General features: G+C 45.8%; 1 protein-coding gene across 1 annotated transcript in view; it reads right to left on the bottom strand.

Moving 5' to 3' along the window:
• Window positions 1-12,893, bottom strand: part of LOC126416116 (intraflagellar transport protein 52 homolog) — a 73,510-nt gene that overhangs the window by 31,278 nt on the left and 29,339 nt on the right. Inside the window, exon 5 of the mRNA XM_050083639.1 lies at window positions 4,233-4,497. Within this exon, the coding sequence (XP_049939596.1) occupies window positions 4,233-4,497 (265 nt within the window). The remainder of the gene's footprint in view (window positions 1-4,232; window positions 4,498-12,893) is intronic.

The following is a 12,893-nucleotide window of genomic DNA, read 5'->3' as shown; positions in this document are numbered from 1 at the left end:
AATTGATGAAAGGAGAAAATATAAAAATGCAGTAAGTGAAACAGGCAAAAAGGAATACAAACGTCTCAAAAATGAGATCGACAGGAAGTGCAAAATGGCTAAGCAGGGATGGCTAGAGGACAAATGTAAGGATGTAGAGGCCTATCTCACTAGGGGTAAGATAGATACCGCCTACAGGAAAATTAAAGAGACCTTTGGAGATAAGAGAACGACTTGTATGAATATCAAGAGCTCAGATGGAAACCCAGTTCTAAGCAAAGAAGGGAAAGCAGAAAGGTGGAAGGAGTATATAGAGGGTCTATACAAGGGCGATGTACTTGAGGACAATATTATGGAAATGGAAGAGGATGTAGATGAAGATGAAATGGGAGATATGATACTGCGTGAAGAGTTTGACAGAGCACTGAAAGACCTTAGTCGAAACAAGGCCCCCGGAGTAGACAATATTCCATTGGAACTACTGACGGCCGTGGGAGAGCCAGTCCTGACAAAACTCTACCATCTGGTGAGCAAGATGTATGAAACAGGCGAAATACCCTCAGACTTCAAGAAGAATATAATAATTCCAATCCCAAAGAAAGCAGGTGTTGACAGATGTGAAAATTACCGAACTATCAGCTTAATAAGTCACAGCTGCAAAATACTAACACGAATTCTTTACAGACGAATGGAAAAACTAGTAGAAGCCAACCTCGGGGAAGATCAGTTTGGATTCCGTAGAAATGTTGGAACACGTGAGGCAATACTGACCTTACGACTTATCTTAGAAGAAAGATTAAGGAAAGGCAAACCTGCGTTTCTAACATTTGTAGACTTAGAGAAAGCTTTTGACAATGTTGACTGGAATACTCTCTTTCAAATTCTAAAGGTGGCAGGGGTAAAATACAGGGAGCGAAAGGCTATTTACAATTTGTACAGAAACCAGATGGCAGTTATAAGAGTCGAGGGGCATGAAAGGGAAGCAGTGGTTGGGAAGGGAGTAAGACAGGGTTGTAGCCTCTCCCCGATGTTGTTCAATCTGTATATTGAGCAAGCAGTAAAGGAAACAAAAGAAAAATTCGGAGTAGGTATTAAAATTCATGGAGAAGAAATAAAAACTTTGAGGTTCGCTGATGACATTGTAATTCTGTCAGAGACAGCAAAGGACTTGGAAGAGCAGTTGAATGGAATGGACAGTGTCTTGAAAGGAGGATATAAGATGAACATCAACAAAAGCAAAACAAGGATAATGGAATGTAGTCTAATTAAGTCGGGTGATGCTGAGGGAATTAGATTAGGAAATGAGGCACTTAAAGTAGTAAAGGAGTTTTGCTATTTGGGGAGCAAAATAACTGATGATGGTCGAAGTTGAGAGGATATAAAATGTAGGCTGGCAATGGCAAGGAAAGCGTTTCTGAAGAAGAGAAATTTGTTAACATCCAGTATTGATTTAAGTGTCAGGAAGTCATTTCTGAAAGTATTCGTATGGAGTGTAGCCATGTATGGAAGTGAAACATGGACGATAAATAGTTTGGACAAGAAGAGAATAGAAGCTTTCGAAATGTGGTGCTACAGAAGAATGCTAAAGATTAGATGGGTAGATCACATAACTAATGAGGAAGTATTGAATAGGATTGGGGAGAAGAGAAGTTTGTGGCACAACTTGACCAGAAGAAGGGATCGGTTGGTAGGACATGTTCTGAGGCATCAAGGGATCACCAATTTAGTATTCGAGGGCAGCGTGGAGGGTAAAAATCGTAGAGGGAGACCAAGAGATGAATACACTAAGCAGATTCAGAAGGATGTAGGTTGCAGTAGGTACTGGGAGATGAAAAAGCTTGCACAGGATAGAGTAGCATGGAGAGCTGCATCAAACCAGTCTCAGGACTGAAGACCACAACAACAAGAACAAACAACTCTGTAACTAAACATTTGCAGATCAATGCTTATATGAACTTTTTTCTTTAGTTTTACTTGTAGAATAACATATTAAAATATTTGCATATCTTCATGAATCACCTTGTATAGTGCACCACAATAAGCGTCCTTCCCCAAGTGGCCCGCACTTCTGCAGAATTTGGAAAGGTGGAGGTCAGACCCAGAAAGGGGACCATAATCAGAAAGGGGATGGAGATTCCTTGTAGTTGTCTCTTATGACAAGCAGGAATGGGCATCTACTCCTTGGCATACGTGGAGAATTTGCAGCTCAGGCATCAGCAGTGCGATCTCTTATGTTGTCAGGGGACTACAACCAAGAGGGTACATGATGCCCCCTCCATTGTGACAGACACTGGCGATCATGCTGGATATTGGGTTCGAAGACATCCAGTATTGTCATGGGGATGAAAGAGGACAGCAGACAACAGATGTAGATTATGCGCCCCGTTAAGTGTCCTCACCCAAATGGCTCGATTATTGTTGGTGTTGCAGAGCCCTGACAATTATAGGTGCATAAGGTCACAATGCACGATGGATAGACGGACCATGTAAGGCATCCTTCCCCAAATGGCCCTCACTTCTGAAAAGTTTGGAGAATGTGGGGGGCAAATCCTAAAAGGCGACCACAATACTTAAGACCAAAATGTAGAGGACTCCTTTTGGTCACCTCAATGTTGTGCCAGCTACTGAATATTGCTGACGTGTTTTTTGTAACTGCTATACCTATTTGGCACAACTGTTGATTAAAGTACTGGTAATGCACAAGGTACGCCTGGTGATTAAACTGATCATTACACATAATTCTGGGCTCCTTTTCTTATTTTTGTTGACTTAAATTCTTTGTTTGAAATTAAATGAAGTAAGCACTAGTTAATTATGCCAAGCCCTATCTCGTCAACGAGATAAGAGCACCCAAAGGGACAGCACAGGGTAGTACATCATTTTCCTTGCACGTGTTGCTTGCTGCAATGCAAGCTTGCTTATTTCCCTGGATTCCAAGGGCATTGTACCCAGCAGAATGATACTTCCTTTCCTTGCCGTTGTAGATGCAGTGACTTATGTTTTGTACCATTTTTTGCTGGGTACATTTGCTGGATGGTCAGTAATATACTTAAGAAATCAGAGTGATAAAACAGTTATTCTGTTGACTACACTTCATCTGCTCTAGTGCCTTTACCATAAAAGGCTGTAAATTCACCTGGAAATTGAATCCTAATGATAAACTGAGAGGAAACTACACATCAGCTGACAGCATTGCCCTCTTCAGATCCATCAGTGTAAATAACTGTTAAATTTGGTCCACAGCTAAAAATACAAAGGAGGATTGTTTAAAAATAAGATCTGGTGTACAGGATTTATTTCACTAATCTCAGATTTGAAAACAGACTGCACCTCAATACTAACCAGGGAGGATGCCGGTTCCAATAATGTCCGGCAGTGAGCTCTATAAATTACACCTTCAGTTTAATCTAAACTAGTCTTGTGGCACTTTTGTGATTTATACATGCATGTTCTACTGGTGAACAAACAAGAGGAGATTGTGGGAAAGACTGAATCCTATATGCTTCCTGCACCATGAGGAACGTTAACAGGATGGTTAAAGGTAGTTCCCAGACTCAGCACAGAGGATGTGTACACAGTGTGTCCAGAAGTTCCTGTTGCCATTGTAATGCCCTCATGATGAGTGGAATACAAGGTGTTTGGATAAGACAGCCATGCAAAAGTACGTACTGTATAGCAACAGTCCAGCGATGACCAAAAAACTGCTCTGTAAAATAATAACAGGGAGAACCTGTCTACGACCTCCCACCCTGTGCCCCTCCCACAATATCTGCCATTAAAGCACTTTACGATGTTTAAAGTCTTTAGCATTCTTACCTAGAGATGCTTCAGGTGCCACAAAAAGATGAATTTCTCATCAAGGTGAGGCCTAGACACATTACTAATTTCTTGAAAATAAGAACAATGTCCCCCAGTTGCTTATGGAAAACTATAGAGTGGCGGAACATTATCTCTTCTCACTGTACTACCATCCACGATTCTATCAGCTGCAAGCCGCAAGTGTGTGAAACAGTTTACCGGTAGCTTCATTATAGTGAGTCATATGGAAGCATATGACTACAAAGTTTTGGACGGTAAGCTCCAAACACAGTTGATGTACAGTAGGTGAGACACATTAGAATCATTGCAACAGACTTCAATTTCCTTAAAAAATAGTAACAGCAGCAGCAATAGTAGAAGAAAGAAAGAAATGAGATAATGAAAAACACAACACAGAAAAAGAACTGAAGTAAAATATAAAACTGCAGACTCACTTCAGGATCTTCTGCGTCCACATCATTGAGGTCAAATGGTGGAGGAGACAAGAGTCGCAGTAGTACCTCCCGAATGCGGTCATTATCCTCACGATCAATATAGCGATCGGCTAGCATGTGTCCTGATCCCAGAACCACAAGCCGTCCAGAAACTGCACAGACCGGTCGCTGGTGAGGATATGCAACACTCCCAGTGGAAAGGAGTGCCACAGCTGGCCGTGCAAGCTTCAGTGTTGCACCGTACGGATATATGAAGCTCAGCGCCCTGCAGATATCTGTTATCAGGTGTGCCACTTGTACTGTCCTTTAAGTTACTAGTGCTGTTAGGTGCCATTGCTGAAATGCATTGTGCAGTTTAAGAAATAGCAAACTCAACAAAGAAGATGCCACTTTGTGGTGAGAAACATAAAATAATGAGTGCACATGCTAATTCTAGTAACTGCTCCCACTTCCGAGTTAAGTTTTCTTATAAACTTCATCCTTGAGCTGAGTGTCAAAACATTATTACTACAACAGTAATTGCATGATATAAATGTTAATGATATGGTTATGACAGACGATTTTACTTACATTCTGTGTATATCCCCTGATGACAGGGAGAATACAGCTAGGCATGTGAAAAGGGAAGTTTGCAATAACAGCAATAAAATGCTAGGAGGAGGTAAAGGCAGAAGGGGCAGAGGAATTTTAAATAATAAAAACTACAAGAAAGGCAAGAAATTTTAAATCCAGGCTGTCTACAGAGTGCAAAAGTATTGTTTATTATAATAGGCTTGGTGGTGAATGTAGGACACCACCACTGCCACAAGGCACACCTGTGCCAGTGTGACTTAGTGGTCAGAGCATCTGCCTAGTGAGCAGGAGATACAGGTTCAAATAACGGCCTTGGTACAAATTTTCATTTGTCGCTTCAATCTGTATATATACATCATACATGTCTGAGACCTGAAAATGTCTCTGTAACCACATAGTTTCATTTGATTAAAGCACCTATGCCTAGGCAGTTTGGTGCTATTCCAGTAGAGTTGGAGAGCCACTGCAATGCTCTTTAAGTTTAGGGGAAATACCAAGTGGCTGAGGCGTGAGTGGGTTGGTTGGTTGGTTTAAAAGGGGGGGGGTGGGGGGGACCAAACTGCTAGGTCATCGGTCCCGTCTTCCAAATAAAACAATGCCACAAGGGTGAGGATAAAACAAGCGAGACTGACAACACAAAATGGAGAGAAAGGAAAAACCACAAGAACGACGGGAGGGCAATAAACAGTTAAATGGACAAAAGTGGAGAAGATAAGCACAGAAATGCAAGAAACAGGTAGAAGAGATTAAAACGACAAAACAGCTTACCATGGCTGGCTGACCATGAGAATAAAAAGGAGAAGCCAGCCACCTGCTACACATTAAAACCTCCACCCTAAAAGCACTAGGGTAGTCTCCTTAATGGCACACAGTTTGTTGTGCATACTGAGACTATGCCATTCCGTCTCCCAAAGCCAAAAAACCTGGCAGAGTAAAAACGGTTGCAGGTCAGTTTCAGAGATGCCCATCTTCAGAAATGGTTTCCGTGTAGCCTGTCTGGTCAGCCTGTCAGCCAGTTTGTTGCCTGGGATTCCAAAGTGTCCTGTGGTCCACACAAACACCACTGAACGACCGGACCATTACAGGGCATAGATGGACTCCTGGATGGTCGCTACCAAAGGATGACGAGGGTAGCACTGGTCAACATCTTGTAGGCTGCTCAAGGAGTCAGAGACGGATGGCCCTACAACTGCAGCTAGACCGTTAATGGCCACTAAAAATAGAGATACACCCAATACAGAGCGCTGCAGGACCCTATTCTCCTGGATATGAGGGAGGGGAGGAGGACTATGAGAGGAACCAACTTGGACACGGACAGTATGAAGCGACAGGAAATTCTGGATAAAAATCGGGAGCAGGCCTCGGAGACCCCACTCAAATAATGCGGCAAGGATACGATGTCGCCAGGTGGTGTCATACACTTTTCATAAATCACAAAAGACAGCAACAAGGTGTTGGCGTCTGGAAAAGGCTGTTCAGATGGCAGTCTCAAGGGACACAAGATAATCAGTGGTAGAGCGACTCAGGTGGAAACTGCCCTGGCATGGAGCCGGTAGGCCACGTGACTCCAGGACCCAACTCAACCGCCCACACACCACACGTTTCAGCAGCTTACAAAGAATGTCGATGAGGCTGATGGGCCGATAGCTAGCCACATCAAGCGGGTTTTTGCCAGGTTTGAGCACTGGTATGATGATGCTCTCTCGCCAGTGCAATGGGAAGACACCATCGCCCCAGATCCGGTTGAAGATCAGGAGGAGATGTCACTTGTAGTCAGACGAGAGATGTTTAATCATCTGACTGTGGATCCGATCTGGCCCAGGATCTGTGTCAGGGCAATGTGCAAGGGCACTTAGGAGCTCCCACTCTGTAAATGGGCATTATAGTGTTCACTGTGGCATGTAGTGAATGAGAGGACTTTCCTTCCATCCGCCGTTTGAGAGTGCGAAAGGCTGGGGGTTAATTCTCTGACACAGAGGCGCGAGCATAGTGCTCAGTAGTCACGTTTGTGTCAGTAGATAACACACCATTTACATTAACACCTGTTGGGGTGTGGTACACCAAAACTCGTCTGATCTTTGCCCAGACTTGGGAAGGTGATGTATGGCACCCAATGGTCAACACGTATCTCTCCCAACACTCCTGTTTCTGCCTTTTGATAAGCTGGTGAATCCGGGCACACACCTGTTTAAAGACAATGAGGTGCTCAAGGGAAGGGTGCCGCTTGTGCCACTGTAGAGCTCGCCAACACTCCTTAATTGCCTCAGTGACTTCCGGCAACCACCAAGGGACTGTGTTTCGCTGGGGGCACCCTAAAGAAAGAGGGATCATGTTTTCCGCCACAGAAACGATCGTTGTAGTTGCCTGCTCAACCACCACATTGATGTTACTATGTGGAGGAGATTCAATGGTGACAGCAGAGGTGAAAGCGTCCCAGTCTGCCTTGTTTAAAGTCCATCTGGGTAGGTGTCCGTGGATCTGACACAAGGGCTGTGACAGGAAGATGGGGAAGTGGTCACTACCACACAGGTCATCATGTCCATTCCAGTGGATAGATCGGAGAAGGCCAGGACTGCAAACTGAGAAATCAATGGCCGAATATGTGCCATGTGCCACACTGAAATGTGTGGGGGCACCCATATTTAAGAGGCAGAGGTCGGGTTGTGACAGTAAATTTTTGACATCTCTGCCTCGGCCAATAAGCATGGTGCTACCCCACGAGGGGTTATGGACATTAAAACCGGAGGAAGACATACGTTGCAAACAGTTATTTCCTGTGTCGTCCGTATCCTGACAGCCACAGCTTCAAGAGGAGTTTGAAAGGGCGCAGGTTCACTACATACTGAGTTCAGGACATAGACGCAAACTCCACCTGACACACTATTATATTCACTACGGTTGTTGTAATATCCCCTGTAGCCACGAAGGGCAGGGGTTCGCATTGCCGGGAACCAGGTTTGCTAGAGGGCAATGCAGAAAGCAGGTGTAAGGCTTAACAGTTGCCATAGCTCAGCCGCGTGGTGGAAAAAACTGCCGCAATTCCAAGAGGATGACATGATTGTGAGACTGGGAAGGCATGAAACACTCAATGAGGCAGTCTACGCCTCAGGGTCACCTGCTGCCACCGACTTATTTCCTGAACAGGCTATATCCATTGTGTCTAAGGGTCTGGTGAGATCTGGGTCGTCAGCAGACACCAGAATCTTCACCATCCTCAGACGCAGAGCTTGTAGGCAGTGGTGGTGTGGGTGCCACCACAATTCCCTTGATTTTTGGAGTCTTCTTTCTGGATTTCTCTGGCTGGCAGGGTATCACTGATTCCGTCTCTGGAAAAGAGGATGATCGTGAAGCCCTATGACCAGCTGCTTTTGGGCACTTCAGCCACTGGTGTCATCTTTCCCACTAGAGGAAAACTGTGAAGGGAGTGACCCAAGGGACCCCTTTCTAGCGGGAGGAGCCGATGAAGACTTATGCTTCTCCGGATGAGAAGTAGGGACTGGTGTCCCTGATGGTTGGTTGGGTGGGGGGAGGGGGGTGGTAGTGCTCTCGAGGTACGTGGTGCGGGAGTAACAGGGAGGGAAGTGCCCCCCAACCAGCTCTCGTACATATGAGGTACCGGGGCGAATAAGGTTCGCTGCCATCCTTAGCCTGGTGTTCCTCCCATGGTGTGGACAGGGAGAGAAACGATTTAGTATCATACTTCCTTGCATTGTATAGAGACTTGGAATGCTTGGAGACTGCTGGCGTTTGGTCACCAGCTAGTGATGACATGGTATGCATCATTGCGCGTCACCTGCCTTGATGCCACCCACACTGACCAGGGATCCTCCCCACGGGCACCACCCAGCCACAGCAAAGGCCACCTAGCAGGATGGCCATTGCCAGGAGTCCCAATGCCACAGGGTGACAGGCATATACTCCTTGGCATGTGGGGAGTTAATAGCACAGGCATCAGCAGAGCAATCCCTGCGTAGTCAGGGGGCTACAACCAACAGGGTACATGGTGGCCCCACCACAACGGACAGGCTACCGTGCTGGATATGAGGTGCAAGGAATTCCATGGTCACTGTCGGCGCAGCAAACGACACTGCATAGTGGGTGGAGGAAAATGCACCCAGGAAGGTGTCCTTGCCCAAGAGATGGAGGAAGAACGGGACTGCAAAGCCTCGAGGAGAAAGTGGGCTAAAGGTCTCAATGCACAATGGACACGAGGCACCATGTAAGGCGCCCTTCCCCAATTGACTCTCTCTTTGGGAAAATTTTGAGAAATGGAGGTAAAACCCTAAAGGGACCATCACATAAAGGCCTAAAGGTGAAAGATTCCTTTTAGTCGCCTCTTATGACAGGCAGGAACACCTCGGGCCTACTCTAACCCAGGGCCTACAGGTGGAGGGCGTGAGGGGTGACAGGCATATACTCCTTGGCATGTGGGGAGTTAATAGCACAGGCATCAGCAGAGCAATCCCTGCGTAGTCAGGGGGCTACAACCAACAGGGTACATGGTGGCCCCACCACAACGGACAGGCTACCGTGCTGGATATGAGGTGCAAGGAATTCCATGGTCACTGTCGGCGCAGCAAACGACACTGCATAGTGGGTGGAGGAAAATGCACCCAGGAAGGTGTCCTTGCCCAAGAGATGGAGGAAGAACGGGACTGCAAAGCCTCGAGGAGAAAGTGGGCTAAAGGTCTCAATGCACAATGGACACGAGGCACCATGTAAGGCGCCCTTCCCCAATTGACTCTCTCTTTGGGAAAATTTTGAGAAATGGAGGTAAAACCCTAAAGGGACCATCACATAAAGGCCTAAAGGTGAAAGATTCCTTTTAGTCGCCTCTTATGACAGGCAGGAACACCTCGGGCCTACTCTAACCCAGGGCCTACAGGTGGAGGGCGTGAGTGGGAATTTGGATGGAGGAGGGAGGCATGCTGAGGTAGTCCACACAGTTGTGCAAAGCCACTGTGTAACAATGGAACAGTGGAAACTGTTGTTGTGCGTTTTAGGGCGCAAAAACAATTAGGGTCATACGTGCCCATGTTGGAGCTATAGCACATGAAGATGCCATAGAGAAATGGAGGTCCTGAACTAAAGATTAAATGTCCTTCGTCATATTGCTACGATGGATAAAAAGTAAAACGTGGCCAACAGCACACAAGATTTGCTAAAGCAACTGATAACACAGAGACGGCAAACATAAATGAGAAGTTAAGTGATTAAAAAAAGGGCATTCCATCAGGAAATGGTGAAGCACCAAAAGTTGCAGGCAGTGAGCACAAAGAGGTTGGGGAGCACCATTTAAGAAACGGCTATGGCTAAAAAGACAGTGCCTAATATGCAACCTAGTTAAAATAATCTCCTTGCAGCAAGAAGTGAGGACCAGCGATGATGCCAAAGTGACACCACCTATCGACAGATGGCAACACAGAGATCATCAGAGGGAATAGAAGAACTAACGGGTCGAGGTACGAGAATCGCAGCCTTGGCAGCAGCATCAGTGGCCTCGTTTCTCATCAGACTGATGAGACCAGGGACTCTCATAAACATCACAGTGGCTCCCTCAGGAGTGAGCAAGTGACAGCTTTCCTGGACCTGTTGCACTAGGGGATGGACAATGTATTGTATTGTATTGTTTTGTTTTGTTTTGTTTTAGGGCACAAAAACAACTAGGATCATGTGTGCCCATGTCAGAGCTGTAGAACGTGAAGACAAGGAGAGGAGTTACAAATGGCTACACAATAATCACAATTGATGGAAGAAAAGACAGCTAAAAACAATGATGTGGAGAAATGTCTATAAAACACGCCCTAGAGAAACGGAGGTCCTGAACTAAAAATTAAATGTCCTTTGCCATATTGCTACAATAGATAAAAAGTAAAACGCAGTCGACAGCCCGCACATCGTTCGCTAAAACTGCCGATAACTCAGATGGCAAACAGACACTAGAACTTAAGTGGTTAAAAAACTGGTATTCCGTCACGAAATGGCAAACTGTCAAAGGTTGAGCGCAATGAGCACAAATTGTTGGGGGAGGACCACTTAACAAATGGCCATGGCTAAAAAGACAGTGCCTGATATGCAACCTAGTTAAAATGATATCCTCATGGCGAGAGGGCTGAGAGGAGGTTGTTCACGTCACTGGGAGAGGCTTAATAACCCGCAGCTTGTTCCCATGAAGGGAAGACCAGTGGTGTTGCCAAAGTGACACCAGTTGCTAACAGAAAGCAACACAAGAGATCACTGGAGGGGATGTAAAAACTAGCAGGCTGAGATACGAGGACTGCAGCCTCAGCAGCAGCGTCAGCGGCCTCGTTTCCTATCAGACTGACGTGACCAGGAACCCACATAAACATCACAGTGGTTTCATCAAGTGTGAGCAAATGATAGCTTTTCTGGACCCATTGCACTAAGGGATCAAGAGTATACAGCATACAGAAGTTCTGAAGAGCACTGAGAGAGTCGAGGCAGATGACACAATTGAAGAGCAAGTGTTGTCGGATGTACTGCGTGGCCTGATACACAGTGAAGAGCTCCGCTGTAAATACTGAGCTGTATTCTGGAAGTTGATACCGAAAAATGTCGGAGCCAATGCCAAAGGCACACCCGACACCACGGTCAGTCTGACAGCCACGAGTGTACACAAAGGTATTATTGCGAAGGATGAGAAACTTATGGCCATAGAGCAAGACTGGAGTAGTACCCTTAGGAAGCAAATTAAGGTAAAGTAGCCAGTAGTGTGAAGTTAAGCTGCCGGACCAATAGCCGAAAGTGAACTCCAGGAGGTAACAGAGAAGAGTGATGCGCCCCATATTGGCAATCAAAGGAGTTATTGAAGGAGAAGGCATAAGATGAGTGGCCTGGCATGACAGACAAATGGTATGCATATATGAAGAGGAGAAAATCACGGCGGTATGACAGCAGTAGTTCGACAGATTCTGTATGCAGACTCTCAACCTGGCTAGTGTACAAGGTGCCAGTGGCCAAATGGATGCCGCAATGCTGGACAGTATTGAGACGGTGTAAGAGAAACTGACGTGCAGATGCATGAACAAAATACCCATAGTCTAGTTTCGAATGGACAAGGGACTGGCACAAAAGGAGGGGGTTGGTTCGAACCACTCCCCAGGAAGTACTGCTAAGGACACACAGATCACCGAGGGACCACACGCAGCAGGCAGCCAGGTAAAACATAAGACACGTGAGAGGAAAAAATAAAGTTTTCTATTGAGTATGAGCCCCAGGAATTTCTTAGTTTCAATGAATGGAAGAGCAACAAGCCCAAGTTGTAAAGACAGTGGAAGGAAACCAACAGCGCTGCCAGAAATTCATACAAATGGTTTTATCAATGGAGAAGCAAAAGTCATCGTCGATGCTTGACGAGTAAAGACTATCGATACAATGCTGAAGACATCGCTAAAGGAGACATGTCTGGGGAGCAGTGAAATGGATGGCAAAATTGTCAACGAAAATGGAGCCGGAGATGTCCGGCAGGAGACAAGCCACAATCGTGTTAACGGCAATAGCAAAGAGGATGACGCTCAGGACAGAACCCTCAGGCACACCGTTTTCCTGGATTTAGGTGTCCAACAAGGCAGAACTCACACATACCTTGAAAACTCAATCTTTTAAAATTTCCTGAAGCAATCGGTGCATGCAGCCCCAGAAGCCCCCCCGTGTAAAGAGTATGGCGATTACCAGTCCTCCAGCAGGTGTCGTAGACTTACTCCAAATCGAAAAACACGAGCACAATCTGGTACTTCCGTGAAAACCGCTCATGACACGGGTGAAAAAGTGACGAGATGGCCATATGCAGAATGGTGTGCTCGAAATTCACACTGAATCGTAAGTTCCATCACCCTGCAAATACAGCTGGTGAGAGAAATGGGGCGATAACTAGAAGGAAGGTGTTTATCCTTATCGGGGTTAGATATAGGTGTGATAGTTGCTTCACACCAGCATCTGGTAAACGTGCCCTCTGTCCAGATGTGATTGTACGTATGAAGGAGGAAGTGTTTGCCTGCCAGAGAAATGTTCTGCAACATCTGAATGCGAACATCATCCGGCCCGGGCAGAGGATCGTGATGAAGTGAG

Source organism: Schistocerca serialis, chromosome 8 (assembly GCF_023864345.2).
Source record: "Schistocerca serialis cubense isolate TAMUIC-IGC-003099 chromosome 8, iqSchSeri2.2, whole genome shotgun sequence".
Classification (NCBI taxonomy): domain Eukaryota; kingdom Metazoa; phylum Arthropoda; class Insecta; order Orthoptera; family Acrididae; genus Schistocerca; species Schistocerca serialis.
The sequence above is the reverse complement of the archived record's forward strand: the minus strand, read 5'-3'. Positions and strand labels throughout refer to the sequence as shown.